General features: G+C 41.3%; 1 protein-coding gene across 1 annotated transcript in view; it reads left to right on the top strand.

Annotated features, from left to right (window-relative positions):
- LOC129834113 (C-Jun-amino-terminal kinase-interacting protein 1-like) overlaps window positions 1-11,378 on the top strand; it is an 88,645-nt gene extending 77,267 nt beyond the window's left edge. Inside the window, exon 12 of the mRNA XM_055898864.1 lies at window positions 10,254-11,378. Coding sequence (XP_055754839.1) covers window positions 10,254-10,326 — 73 coding nt within the window. The 3' untranslated portion in view covers window positions 10,327-11,378. The remainder of the gene's footprint in view (window positions 1-10,253) is intronic.
- Window positions 11,379-15,979: the final 4,601 nt, after the last annotated feature.

The following is a 15,979-nucleotide window of genomic DNA, read 5'->3' as shown; positions in this document are numbered from 1 at the left end:
TTTTTACACGCTACTTCAGCGGTCCCGTTCTGTGAGCTTGTGTGGCCTACCACTTTGCGGCTGAGCCGTGTTTGCTCCTAGATGTTCCCACTTCACAATAACAGCACTTACAGTTGACCGGGGCAGCTCTAGTCACTGAGCTCTTCAGTAAGGCCATTCTACTGCCAATGTTTGTCTATGGAGATTGACTTTTTGTGTGCTCGATTTTATACACCGGTCAGCAATGGGTGTGGCTCAAATAGCTGAATCCACTAATTTGAAGGGGTGTCCACATACTTTTGTATATATAGTGTGCATTTCTAGCTGAGATGCCACTAGAATGTTAAGACCTCTTCTTTCCCTGTTCATGTTCTAAATTCCAATTAATAGAATAAGGGTGCACAAGATTGTTCTTGCTTTTTTTTTTTTACATAAATTCAATATCTAAACCTGACGTTTCAGCTAATGCTTTTTTCACGGGATGCTGATGCTGTTTTGATTGTCACCAGATTGCCACCAATAGGAGGATGACAGTGCAGTATAACCCACCTTCGTCTTGTATCCTTGAGATCAACATGAAAGGCGTGAAGCTCCTAGTCCAGGATGACTACCATGCCTCTGACAGAGTAAGAGCTTCCACACTCAAATGCACACACATTGTAAACATCCACGCGCACCTGCACATGCACACATACACACACACACGTGCGCACACACACACACGCACACAGGACAGGTACACAGATAGACATACTCAGATTTATGCACACACATGTACACACTCAACACATGCATTTACATCACACACACACACACACACACCCACACACCCACACACCCACACACACACACACACACACACACACACACACACACACACACACACACACACACACACACACACACACACACACTACTTAAGGCACACCTTCAGCGCATGTTAGAAAGACAGCGGTTTATTTTGGACCAAAGTACACCTACAAAACTTTGCGTCTGGCTTGCAAGACTAGATACAAAGAGATGTTTTATCCAAACCTCTGACTAGCAAGATCACACTGAGGGAAATATTCCCAGTAAAAAAGGTTGATAACGCCTCAGTGTGGGCACTACAGGGTATAGCAGTCCACACATCTTAATCCAGTTGTATTGTATAGAAGCAAGTGAGAATTTCATCTGGCAACAGCGGTGCCCACCTAAACTGAAGTAAAGCTATGTAACCATCAGTGGGTTCTTAGCTGACATTAAGGCTATGTTTTGTTTTAATAGCTAATCTAATTTGCCAATCATAAGGTTCACTAGCTACAGCTCCTACAGATGATGTGGTGTAAGCAGATAGCAAATTCCATGAGAAATGCAGTTGTTACCCCCAACACTGTTTTTCAGAGCCATAGAATTTGGTCAATGAGGTTTGTACCATAGAATTATGTTCCATTCATATGTAGTGTGCATTGCCTTGTGACATCACAGTTTCCCATTGTTACCCCCCCCCCCCTCCCCATGGTACCAGACGATGCACTTATGTTGAGCCCAAAATGAAGAAAGTCCGTCCAAAATTTAAGTACGCAAATCCACCACTAGTTTATAATATAGATGTGTGTCTGTCTGTCATCACAGAGTAACCAGTGCAGCCACTTCTTCCAGTTGAAGGATGTTTCCTTCTGTGGCTATCACCCTAAGAACAGCAAGTAAGTACCTGGGGCTGGATGAAATTTTGTCAGTCATGCTCACTGTATTCAAATGAAAATGTGCTTTTTGGGAGAGTCATAGCGCAAGCAGTGGAGGAAATGGAGAAGAAAAATCACTCTGGGTACCTTCCATTGTAAAATCTGCATGTGTACATTTCAAAATAATTTTATTCCCGGAACCTGGTTCCCTCTGGGGTTTCGCTCCTCTGACCCCTGTATTTTCATCTTATTTTTTTACCCATGTGTGGCTTGTATGGTATCCCCTTAGGTACTTTGGCTTCATCACAAAACACCCAGCTGACCAGAGATTTGCCTGTCATGTGTTTGTGTCTGAAGATTCTACTAAACCCCTGGCAGAGTCTGTTGGGTGAGGTTTGAGGACTTGTTTGTTTCTGGCTTAAAAAATATATACATATCATGTCACTTTTATATTGTCAGAGGATTCAAGAGATTCTTAGCCATAGTGGGTCAATTACAACCAACATTGAACATTGTCTCAACACGAGGCGATCTCTCGTTAAACCACCAATATGCGCTAAGTTCACAGGAACAATTGATCTCAATTGCAACTACTATTGGCCATTATATTATCGCTCCCTAAAGCTAATGTCAGTGTTTAAAGGGCGACTGCACTTTGTGATTTGGCCTCGTTTTTTTGGCCTCGTCATTAAGAAATGCGGAAGGCGTACAAGAGTTATCTTGGGGGTGTGGTTTGATGTGGGTGTTTCTTGGGTGCAGTAATGAGTACAGCGAGTAAGGTAGCTTTGCTAAGGAGAGAACAATGTTTTGAAGTTGTGGACTTCAAAATAAATTGTATTGGTAGCGTACACATTTTGCAGAGGTTATCGCGGGTGTAGCGCAATGCTTATGTTCGTAGCTCCAAGAGTGCAGTAATACCTAACAAAACCAAACCTAAATATTATAACGAGCAAGGTCAGAGTCCGGAATATAATTATATGTACAGTCCGTTCGGAAAGTATTCAGATCCCTTGACTTTTTCCACATTTTGTTACGTTACAGCCTTATTCTAAAATGTATAAAAAAAAATAATATCTACACACAATAACCTATAATGACAAAGCAAAAATAGGTGAAAGATATATATATATATATAATGTTAATGAAAAAATGAAATATCACATTTACATCAGTAAGTACTTTGTTGAAGCACCTTCGGCAACGATTACAGCCTTGTGTATTCTTGGGTATGGAGCTACATGCTTGGCACACCTGTATTTGGGTAGTTTCTCCCATTCTTCTCTGCAGATCCTCTCAAGATCTGTCAGGTTGGATTGGGAGTGTCGCTGCACAGCTATTTTCAGGTTTATCCAGAGATGTTCGACCAGGTTCAAGTCCAGGCTCTGGCTGGGCCACTCAAGGACATTCAGAGACAAGTCCCGAAGCCACTCCTGCGTTGTCTTGGCTGTGTACTTAGGGTCGTTGTGCTATTGGAAGGTGAACCTTCACCCCAGACTGAGGTCCTGTACTTTGCTCCGTTCATCTGTCCCTCAAACCTGGTACCCTTCTGTGCCTCGGCACAATCCTGTTTCAGAGTTCTACAGACAATTCATTTGACCTCATGGTTTGGTTTTTGCTCTGACATGTACTGTCAACTGTGGGATCTTATATAGACAGGTGTGTGCTTTTCCAAATCATGTCCAATCAATTGAATTTACCACAGCTGGTGGTGTAATCAAGGTGTAGAAACAAGTCTCATAGCAATACTTACAGTTTTGGCAAGTCGGTTAGGACATGTACTTTGTGCATGACACAGGACATTTTTCCAACAATTGTTTACAGAGAGATTATTTCACTTATATTTCACTGTATCAATTCCAGTGGGTCAGAAGTTTACAAACACGAAGTTGACTGTGCCTTTAAACAGCTTGGAATATTCCCAAAAATTATGTAATGGCTTTAGATGTCCTCTGCTATTTGCTGCCGGAGCCATAGCTATATTTGTAGTAGACAAGTACCATCCTTCATTTATTTTTGCCCTAGAAAATACACAATAAACTTTTAGGAGAACAGGCATGTTGTTTCAGGTTAGCAGATGAAGCCCCCAAATGTTAGCCAGCTACCTAACTTGCATATTCAGGTTTTGGTTATATATTTTTACGGATTGAAATGAGTTGGCTAGCTACATCCTATGATTAAATAGCAAGCTACTATCCAAGTGCCTGCCCTGTATTGTCCCTAAATTCCAAATGGGCTACAGTTAACGCTAGCTAACGTGAGCTATGCATATCTTCCTCTTAAATGCACATTACACATTCGTTTGTACACTGCCTTCAGAAAGTATTCATACCCCTTGACTTATTTCACATTGTATTGTGTTATGCCTTGAACAAATATATATTTTTCTCATCCATCCACACACAATACCCTACAAAATGAAAACGTGTTTTTTTACATTTTTGCAAATGTATTGAAAATTGAGTACAAAGATATCTTAGTGTCATGAGAATTATGTTCTCAGGTTCATAACCCAATTCGATTAAACTACTCAGTCTGCTAACCAGGATTTGTAAGATACTGGAATGAAAACAGACAGAGGCCCAGTCTACAATAGTCAAATGTTTATTCACGAGAGCGCTGGTTAGTTGTACAAAACCATTCATTTTATACTAGCTCCTTACGCACATACTCTTGCACACAAACAGAATTCATACGCACATACATTTGCACACAAACAGTAGGTATCCTACGCACACACTGTCCTGCACACACTGTCCTGCTACCCAGCCGACAAAGATTAGGGCCCGTGAGAATCACTCCCTGTCCTTTCCCCAATCTCTCTGTGGCCCCTAGCCAAGGTCGGCACCGAATCTTGCTCAGACAGTCTGTGTTTAAGATACTGTAGAGACATATTGTTATATTGTTTTACCCTAATTCTGACTAAAACTACACACATCATTAATTATAACTTTATGATTCTAGTCAATTTCATAGTTATAAGGTTTCAGAGTGGGAATTATTTCATCATTATCTTTCAACATTTAAATTACTTTAACTCTGAGTTACATAGGTATTCACACCCTGAGTCAATACATGTTATAATCACCTTGTGCAGCAATTACAGCTGTGATTCTTTCTCTGTAAGTCTCTAACATGCTGACCAGACCGGACACGTCGTGTGTGCGAGCGTCGCAAAATAAATTTAGAAATCCATGTTATTCAATTATTACACCCACACTGCTCGCGTGCGCCAACGAGCATCTGCAACGCCAAGGGCTAAAATAGAATTCATTCCTATTTCTGACGCAGATCGCGCTGCAAGTCCTGCCTCTCCCACCTCCTCATTGGTTTATAGAAGCAGGTACCCACGTGCCATCTCCTCATTGTTTTATAGAAGCAGATACCCACGTGCCATCTCCTCATTGGTTATACCCACGTGGGTGATAGAAAGACAAACTTTTTTGCCGGTAGTCATGGTAATACAATGAAAGTTTAGATGCGATCGCCATATAATTTAAATGATGAAAAGGCCTGGAAGGAGGAGAGATGACTAGAAACGATTCGGTTGGCCGTTTTATGTGTGGATTAATTGTCAGAGTAGAGATCCTTGTGCATTTCAGGTAAAATAACAACTCAATGTTTATATCCCAGGACAAATTAGCTAGCAACAGCAAGCTAGCTAATAGGACAAATTAACGTTAGCTAGCAAGTGCAAGCTAACTAGCTAAATTACCATACATGTTTAATGCTTTTCGACCTGTCCCCAAATTAATGTCATTTGTTCAGAGTTTGTTTTGATATTTTACGACCTGCATGTCGTGATCGCATTTGGTGTGGGGGGGCAAAATACATTTATGCACAGTAGCGCATGATGGCGCACGCGCGCAGCCGGTTTTAAAAAAGTGAATTGCTTTGCCCCAATTCTTGCAGTATTACTTTAAAACTTCTTAGGGCTGCAATCCCATTAACGGGACCGATATGACAACAGCCAGTGAAAGTGCAGGGCGCCAAATTCAAACAACAGAAATCTCATATTTAAACATACAGTACATGTATCTTATACCATTTTCAAGGTAGTCTTGTTGTTAATCCCACCACAGTGTACGATTTCAAAAGGGCTTTACAGCAAAAGCACCACAAACAATTATGTTAGGTCACCGCCAAATCACAGAAAAACACAGCCATTTTTCCAGCCAAGGACAGGAGTCACAAAAAGCAGAAAGAGATAAAATGAATCACTAACCTTTGATGATCATCATCAGATGACACTCATAGGACTTCATGTTACACAATAAATGTTTGTTTTGTTCGGTAAAGTTCATATTTATATAAAAAAATCTCAGTATACATTGGCGCGTTATGTTCAGTATTTCCATAAACATCCGGGGATTTTGCAGAGAGCCACATCAATTTCCAGAAATACTCAAAATAAACGTTGATCAAAGATCAAGTGTTACGCATGGAATTTTAGATCCACTTCTCCTCAATGCAACCGCTGTGTCAGATTTCAAAAAAGCTTTACGGAAAAAGCAAACCATGCAATAATCTGAGGTCGGCGCTCAGAGCCCAATCAAGACAAAAATATATCCTGTTATATTTAACAGAAGTCAGAAATAACATTATAAATATTCACTTACCTTTGATGATCTTCATCAGAATGCACTCCCAGGAATCGCAGTTCCACAATAAATGTTTGATTTGTCAATGTCCATCATTTATGTCCAAATAGCTACTTTTGTTAGCGCGTTTGGTAAACAAATCCAAAGATCACGAAGCGCATTCACTAAAAGCAGACGAAATGTCAAAAAGTTCCGTAACAGTCAGTAGAAACATGTCAAACAATGTATTGAATCAATCTTTAGGATGTTTTTACCATAAATATTCAATAATGTTCCAACCGGCGAATTCCTTTGTCTTCAGAAGTGTGATGGAACAGTGCTCGCTCTCACATGAACGCACATGGTCAGCGCATGTTCAGGTCATGGTAGACCTTACTCAATCCTCTCTCATTCGGCCCCCCTTCACAGTAGAAGCATCAGACAAGGTTCTAAAGACTGTTGGCATCTAGTGGAAGCCCTTGGAAGTGCAAAATGACCCATAACCCACTGTGTATTCGATAGGCGATGAGTTGAAAACCTACAAACCTCAGATTTACCACTTCCTGGTTGGATTTTCTTCTCAGGTTTTTGCCTGCCATATCAGTGCTGTTATACTCACAGACATCATTCAAACAGTTTTAGAAACTTCAGAGTGTTTTCTATCCAATACTAATAATAATATGCATATATTCGCAACTGGGACTGAGGAGCAGGCAGTTTACTCTGGGCACCTCTGGGCACCTTTTCATCCAAGCTACTCAATACTGCCCCTGAGCCATAAGAAGTGTTAAAGTCACCATTGGCCTCATGGTGAAATCCATATGCGGTTTCCTTCCTCTCCAGCAACTGAGTTGGGAAGGACGCCTGTATCTTTGTAGTGACTGGGTATATTAATGCACAATCCAAAGTGTAATTAATAACTTCACCATGTTCAAAGGGATATTCAATGTCCTCTTTTTTTTACTAATCTACCAATACGTGCTCTTCTTTGTGAGGCATTGGAAAACCTCCCGGGTCTTTGTGGTTGAATCTGTGTTCTAAATGCATTGCTTGACTAAGATAGATAACTAGATAACTAGATAACTTTATGTGTGGGGTACAAAGATGAGATACTCCTTCAAAAATCATGTTAAACACTATTATTGCACAGATGTCCATGCAACTTATGTGACTTGTTAAGGACATTTTTTTATCCTGTACTTAGGCTTGCCATAACAAAGGGTTTGAATACTTACTGACTTCTTTCAGCTTTAAATGTTTTATTAATTTGTTTAAAAAAAATTGAACATTTTGCACTTTGACATTATGGGCTATTTTGTGTAGACCAGTGACCTAAAATCTCAATTGAATCAATTTTTAAATTAGGCAGTAGCATGACATAATTTGGTAAATGTCAAGTTGTGTGAATCCTTTCTCAAGGCACTGTATTTAGCTAGGTATAGTATCATTCCCCTTTTAATATGTGGTATCGTAGCTGGCCTATCTTGCTAACAGCAGAAGTGACCGTGTCGGATCAAATCTATCATATTGTTGAAATGCATTGAAGGTTTGGATCAACTTTATGGAAGCCCATTTTAACTCCTATTTGCCGAGCTAAATGTGCTTGTGTTGCACTTTGACTTGACAACAAATGTCCACATAGCTAAATGATAGCTGGGTGCGGACCACAACGCGTTGTTTCTGGGCAATTGGCCATCATTGGCAAAAGTGGGCATGTAATTATGCCATACCCAACCCTTCAGTAAGTCGTAACAAACTAACTTACAAAACTCAGTTTTGTACGAGACTGACTTTATGACCAAAATGATCCTATTTACACTTTGTAGTCAATTTTGACACTGTAATTAATGTTTATATTCATATTTATGCCACATAAGCCGTTTAAACCCAGAGAAGTGTGGTTCTAATGGGCAGTTGACCTTTAAGTCCTGTTTGCTTCCAACATTGTTCTAGACTATTTAGCCCTCTGGTGGGTATTGTCATCGGTATAAATTAAACCTAATATCTTTACTTTACTAATTTTACTAATGTAAAGCTTGTGTTGGTTTACTTTTCATTTCAAATTTATTTTATCCATTAATAAAGACGTCTTAATACAGTATGGTCATTTCTTATTAAAAGGAGAAAATAAAGTATTCCTGAACTGCCTACATCTAAAATTAGTAACTTAATCAAGCCATTCATGATTGAGTTAATATAATATATATGTGTATTAATTATAGTATAATCAAGGTGTCAAATTACAAATGATATTCTGTGGCCCAAACATAGGTATTTATAATGTACTGTCTTGCACATTACTGTAATGTACTCTACTGTACAATTAACTTGAGTAGAGTATAGTTCAGTACAGTATAGAAAAGTAGAGCAGAGTTCAGTAGAGTGCAGTACAGTCTGTACTCTACTGTACTATAACATACTGTATTCTCTAGAGTATAGTTCAGTGCAGTACAGTACAAAATAGTCCAGTGCAGTATAGTTCAGTAGAGTAGAGTATGGTACTGAAGTGAACTATACTCTACTGTACTGTACTGAACTGTACTGAACTATATTGCATTGTACTCTACTGAACTATACACTATTGTACTCTACTGTACAGTAAACTTGAGTAAAGTATAGTTCAGTACAGGATAGTAGAGTACAGTAGAGAATAGTTCACTTCAGTACAGTACTGTACTCTACTTTACTGAACTATACTCTACTCTACTGAACTATACTCTACTCTACTGAACTATAAGGTACTTAACTATACACTGCTCGGGTTTACTGTACTCATATTCTAAGAATAAATAGGTGTTATTAATTACCAGCCTTGCTATTTTCAACGTTCCCAATACTTCATTGGGCCAAGAGTAGAGAACCTAGACGCAGCTGTCTGGCATCTAACTCTTTTGAAACACTGACAACATGCATCAACTGATCTGCTAGTTAATTTTTGTGGGTTTTTGGTTGCAAGCAAATGTTTTAACATGTAATCTCCTGTTAGTAGCGTTTTAAGAAATCCAGCGCCAAATTCTGCCTGTTGGTTGCAGTTGACCCAGTACACTCAGAGGCCAGTTTATTAGGTACACCTTCCCGTTCACGAAAATGTTTCGCTCCTAGACAGTGAGTCACATGGCTTGCTGTATAATGCAGTCAGACAAGCATTGAGTCATTCAGTTACTGTTTGATTGAGCGTTAGAGTGGGCAAAACGAGTGACCTAAGCGACCTTGAGCACAGTATGATTGTCTGTGTCAGGCGCGCCGGTTCCGGTATCTCAGAAACAGCAGGCCTCCTGGGCTTTTCACACACAACAGTGTCCATAGTTTACCGAGAATGATTGCGACAAACTAAAAACATCTAGTTAGCGACAGTGCTGTGGGCGAAAACTCCTCGTTGATGAGAGAGGTCGAAGGAGAATGGCAAGAATCGTGCAAGCTTACATGTGGGCCAAAGGCAAATAACAGCACAGTACAACAGAGGTGTTCAGAACAGCATCTCGGTACAAACAAATCGTCAGTCCTTGTCACGGATGGGCTATTGCAGCAGACAACCACACCACATCGGGTTCCACTCCAATCAGCTAAAAACAAGAAGTGGCACCAGTGGGCACTCGATCACCAACACTGGACAATTGAGGAGTGGAAAAACATCACCTGGTGCAATGAATTCCGCTTCCTGTAGCATCTTGCTGTGGGCAGTGTCAGGACTTGGCGTAAGTAGCATGACTCCATGGCCCCATCCTGCTTGGTGTCAACGGTACAGCCTGGTAGCGGTGGTGCAATGGTGTGTGAAATGTTTTCGTGGCACACGTTAGGTCCTTTGCTACCAATTGAGCAAAGTTTCCATGCCACAAAGAATTAAGGCTGTTCTGGAGGCAAAGGGGGCTCCGACCCGGTGCAGGATGGGTGTACCTAATAAACTGACCACTGAGTGTATGTTTCTGTAGAGAGTTGCCATACCTGTCAGGTAAGGAACTGAGTGATTGAATAACCTTTCTTTTTATCTACCCCCCCACCCCCGATCTGTTCTCCCCTCTTGTCTCTTCTACAGGAAAGCCTTCCAGTTGTACTATAAGGAATTTGTAGATTACTCCTGTCCGACAGAGGATATTTACCTGGAATAGCACCCGCCCCGACTTCCACCACAACCCTGTACATTACAGTTTATCATGACATAAAGTTGCATGACGGAGAAAACATTTCTAACAAATATGAACTAATACATCTGACAAAAAGATGGAGAGAGAGAGAAAGAAGGAGAGGTATTGGTGTCTACTGTTTATCCAAATATGTCAAACAGTATGAAGATTGAACAAGTAGTTGACCAAACATAGTGGAGAAGTTGAAGAGAGAGTCGCAAAATATGCAAAATGGAGCCACTGATGAGGAAGTTAATGTGCCTATGGTGTCCTCAGGCTGTCCACTCAAAGCACAATGCTCAAATCATAGTGACCTGGACTGGAGTAGTCTGAGACTAATCTTTGTGGACTTAGAGCTTGAATCCCAGGTAGAACACTGGGCTTTGTGGACTTGGAGCTTGAATCCCAGGTAGAACACTGGGCTTTGTGGACTTGGAGCTTAAATCCCAGGTTGAACACTGAGCTTTGTAGACTTGGAGCTTGGATCCCAGGTAGAACACTGGACTTTGTAGACTTGGAGCTTGGATACCAGGTAGAACACTGGGCTTTGTGGACTTGGTGAACCCCAGAAAAACCAGTAGTCACTAAGGTAACAACAAATGGAGGTCAGGGAAAATAAATCAATAAAGTAATGAACCTGCCATAAAGATCCTATTAAATTACTAGTATTTGAGTATTCTAATCCCTAATTCTATGGAATCTCTCATTTTGGTGTGATACATTGCGTGAGGGAAACAGTGATTCTACATGTTTGGGGAGGGTGATAAGGCCTCACTGGAGAGTCCTGTGGTCGAAGGTAACTAATGATCATTGATCAGATTACCCTACCCCAACCATAAAAACAAGTAAACAAGTAAGCATTAGGGTCACACTGTTGACCAGGAATAGTGTCTTTAATATGCTGCAAAGCCTTTGGTATTATCTCGTGTACACTGTCAGAACCATTAAAAATATATTCACATTAAGGAATCAAGAGAACATTTATAAAACGGAGGTTCCTACCAATAAAAGTGCTCACGCTGTTTTCTGTTTGAAAATGCTTCCGTTTGTTTGTGCTGAACATGACCCTAGTTGTTGTTTTATTTGTGGGAAGACTGATTCTTGATAAATCATGAAGGATACACTCCTTCATTGAATTACAGTATTGTAATTCCATGACCAGAAACAAAGAGATGGACCACAGTTTCCAGTCAACCGCTTTGGCTTGCTTTTAAGGATGTTTTAGCCTTCTAATTTGCAGGAAGGAAGGGTCACTGTGGACTGCCTCATAGTTCTTCTCATGCTCCGTTTCAAAACGAAATTAGAGTTCATATTGAGAGTTCAGATGGGGTTGCTATTCAGATAGCTGGGTATAAGATAAGGACGCTTACTAAAGCTGTTACCCCGGTAACATACAAGGGAATTACCTCTGTCCCTCACAAAAAGGACATGAAAGGTTTGTAGGAAATAGGATGATGTCTAGGAAATGGATGATGGGAGATGTAGTTGTAAAGGAAAGCCTCAGTCTATTACAGAAGTGCTCTGACTAGGAAGTACAAGGCAGGGGGAGACTGGTGTCTTTTTCAAGTAGTGCCTCTTTGAAGGATCATTGTGGTTATTGCTATATCATTTAGATATGCCACATGGTGTGTTGATAGGAGAGGTTGAGAACAGGCTGTTTTTGTGGAGGAGATCTCCTGTGTGTGTTGAGATAGTAAGACAAGAGTAAAGTAGGACTAGATCAAGGTTCAACAAAATAAGATAGGACCTCACCTCAAAATGGCCAACCCATGGCCAGTTGATTGTTTCGGGAAACAATGGCCTGGTCTGAAATCAGCCAATCGCTCCTACCCATTTGTTGCTTGTAGATTCTGATGGAACCAGAATTATACCCTAAGTTCACTGGAAGGCTAGGTGGAGCCATCCCCATACTGCTGTCGTGACGTTGTATTAGTTAATGTGACAACTGCTGCTCATCGAATGATTAACGGTTTATAATTGCGTGATTAAATAAATCAGGCAATTATTAACTTATTAACCTGGGGCACCATGGGAAAATTAACTCAAAGAATATCGATTTTACAACAGTCACTAATTAATCAATTAACTCTACAGTCTCATTCTGAACGTCGCATAATCCGGGAATCTGCACACATCCGAGTCCCACCAATGAGTTCGTACCACACCAATTTTAGTTGATTAATTATTTACTAGATAGCTAAACTGATAATAAAAGATACACATACACAAAACACAGTCTAGGCTATTGATTAGAACTTAGTACAACGGGTCAACACACTATGACGCGTGTTACCCAAAATGGGGATTTGAAAGAGAGCGAAAAAGAGAAAGTACACGAGAGAAATATACATTTGGGTGCATTTGTCAGCTATGCTTATTTTAACCCTAACCTTGCCCCGAACTGCCGCTCTTATCGGTCAGAATATAATGATGTAATTACGTTTTGAAGGTCTCCGAGGAGTCTCCGCGTGGACCGTTTAGGCTTCTCAATGACACACTTCTCTGGTGCAACTCTCTGGTTGTCCTCACGATGTCAGTGTCCTTTTTCAAATCAAATCAAATGTATTTATATAGCCCTTCTTACATCAGCTGATATCTCAAAGTGCTGTACAGAAACCCAGCCTAAAATCCCAAACAGTAAGCAATGCAGGTGTAGAAGCACGGTGGCTAGGAAAAACTCCATAGAAAGGCCAAAACCTAGGAAGAAACCTAGGGGAACCAGGCTATGAGGGGTGGCCAGTCCGCTTCTGACTGTGCCGGGTGGAGATTATAACAGAACATGGCCAAGATGTTCAAATGTTCATGAATAACCAGCATGGTCAAATAATAATAATCACAATAGTTGCCGAGGGTGCAACAAGTCAGCACCTCAGGAGAAAATGTCAGTTGGCTTTTCATAGCCGATCATTAAGAGTATCTCTACCGCTCCTGCTGTCTCTAGAGAGTTGAAAACAGCAGGTCTGGGACAGGTAGCACGTCCGGTAAACAGGTCAGGGTTCCATAGCCGCAGGCAGAACAGTTGAAACTGGAGCAGCAGCACGGCCAGGTGGACTGGGGACAGGAAGGAGTCATCATGCCAGGTAGTCCTGAGGTATGGTGGTCCGAGAGAGAGAAAGAAAGAGAGAATTAGAGAGAGCATACTGAAATTCACACAGGACACCGGATAAGACAGGAGAAGTACTCCAGATATAACAGACTGACCCTAGCCCCCCGACACAAACTACTGCAGCATAAATACTGGAGGCTGAGACAGGAGGGGTCAGGAGACACTGTGGCCCCATCTGATGATACACCTGGACAGGGCCAAACAGGCAGGATATAACCCCACCCACTTTGCCAATGCACAGCCCCCACACCACTAGAGGGGCACTTCAACCACCAACTTACCATCCTGAGACAAGGCCGAGTATAGCCCACAAAGATCTCCGCCACGGCACAACCCAAGGGGGGGCGCCAACCCAGACAGGAAGACCACGTCAGTGACTCAACCCACTCAAGTGACGCACCCCTCTTAGGGACGGCATGAAAGAGCACCTGTAAGCCAGTGACTCAGCCCCTGTAATAGGGTTAGAGGCAGAGAATCCCAGTGGAGAGAGGGGAACCGGCCAGGCAGAGACAGCAAGGGTGGTTCGTTGCTCCAGAGCCTTTCCGTTCACCTTCACACTCCTGGGCCAGACTACACTCAATCATATGACCCACTGAAGATATGTCTTCAGTAAAGACTTAAAAGTTGAGACCGAGTCTGCGTCTCTCACATGGGTAGGCAGACCATTCCATAAAAATTGAGCTCTATAGGAGAAAGCCCTGCCTCCAGCTGTTTGCTTAGAAATTCTAGGGACAATTAGGAGGTCTGCGTCTTGTGACTGTAGCGTACGTGTAGGTATGTACGGCAGGACCAAATCGGAAAGATGGGTAGGAGCAAGCCCATGTAATGCTTTGTAGGTTACCAGTAAAACCTTGAAATCACCCTTGCCTTAACAGGAAATCAGTGTCGTGAGGCTAGCACTGGAATAATATGATAAAAAAAAATTGTTCTAGTCAGGATTCTAGCAGCTGTATTTAGCACTAACTGAAGTTTATTTAGTGCTTTATCCGGGAACCTGGAAAGTATAGCATTGCAGTAGTTTAACCTAGAAGTAACAAAAGCATGGATTAATTTTTCTGCATCATTTTTGGACAGAAAGTTTCTGATTTTTGCAATGTTACGTAGATGGAAAAAAGCTGTCCTTGAAACAGTCTTGATATGTTCGTTAAAAAAGAGAGATCAGGGTCCAGAGTAACGCAGAGGTCCTTCACAGTTTTATTTGAGACGACTGTACAACCATCAAGATTAATTGTCAGATTCAACAGAAGATCTCTTTGTTACTTGAGACATAGAACAAGGATCTCTGTCCGAGTTTAAAAGTAGAACGTTTGCAGTCATCCACTTCCTTATGTCTGAAACACAGGCTTCTAGAGGGCAATTTTGGGGCTTCACCATGTTTCATTGAAATGTACAGCTGTGTGTCATCCGCATAGCAGTGAAAGTTAACAATATGTTTTCGAATGACATCCCCAAGAGGTAAAATATATAGTGAAAAGAATAGTGGTCCTAAAACGGAACCTTGAGGAACACCGAAATTTACAGTTGATTTGTCAGAGAACAAACCATTCACAGAGACAAACTGAAATCTTCCCGAGAGATAAGATCTAACTAAACCAGGCCAGATCTTGTCCGTGTAGACCAATTTTAGTTTCCAATCTCTCCAAAAGAATGTGGTGATCGATGGTATCAAAAGCAGCACTAAGGTCTAGGAGCACGAGGCCAGATGCAGAGCCTTGGTCTGACGCCGTTAAAAGGTAATTTACCACCTTCACAAGTGCAGTCTCAGTGCTATGATGGGGTCTAAAACCAGACTGAAGCATTTCGTATACATTGTTTGTTTCCAGGAAGGCAGTGAGTTGCTGTGCAACAGCTTTTTCAAAGATTTTTGAGCGCAATGGAAGATTCGATATAGGCCGATAGTATTTTATCTTTTCTGGGTCAAGGTTTGGCTTTTTCAAGAGAGGCTTTATTACTGCCACTTTTAGTGAGTTTGGTACACATCCGGTGGATAGAGAGCCGTTTATTATGTTCAACATAGGAGGGCCAAGCACAGGAAGCAGCTCTTTCAGTAGTTTAGTTGGAATAGGGTTCAGTATGCAGCTTGAAGGTTTAGAGGCCATGATTATTTTCATCATTGTGTCAAGAGATATAGTACTAAAACACTTGAGTGTCTCTCTTGATCCTAGGTCCTGGCAGAGTTGTGCAGACTCAGGACAACTGAGCTTTGGAGGAATACACAGATTTAAATATTTTCCTCAAAGAAGTTGAATTTATTACTGCTGAAGTGAAAGCCATCCTCTCTTGGGGAATGCTGCTTTTTAATTAGCTTTGCAACAGTATCAAAAATACATTTCGGATTGTTCTTATTTTCCTCAATTAAGTTGGAAAAATAGGATGATCGAGCAGCAGAGGGCTCTTCGATACTGCACGGTACTGTCTTTCCAAGCTAGTCGGAAGACTTACAGTTTGGTGTGGCGCCATTTCCGTTCCAATTATCTGGAAGCTTGCTTCAGAGCTCGGGTATTTTCTGTATACCAGGGAGCTAGTTTCTTA

The sequence above is a fragment of the Salvelinus fontinalis genome, chromosome 35, assembly GCF_029448725.1.
Source record: "Salvelinus fontinalis isolate EN_2023a chromosome 35, ASM2944872v1, whole genome shotgun sequence".
Classification (NCBI taxonomy): Eukaryota; Metazoa; Chordata; class Actinopteri; order Salmoniformes; family Salmonidae; genus Salvelinus; species Salvelinus fontinalis.
Note: the sequence above shows the minus strand (reverse complement) of the source record. Positions and strands in the feature narration are given on the sequence as shown.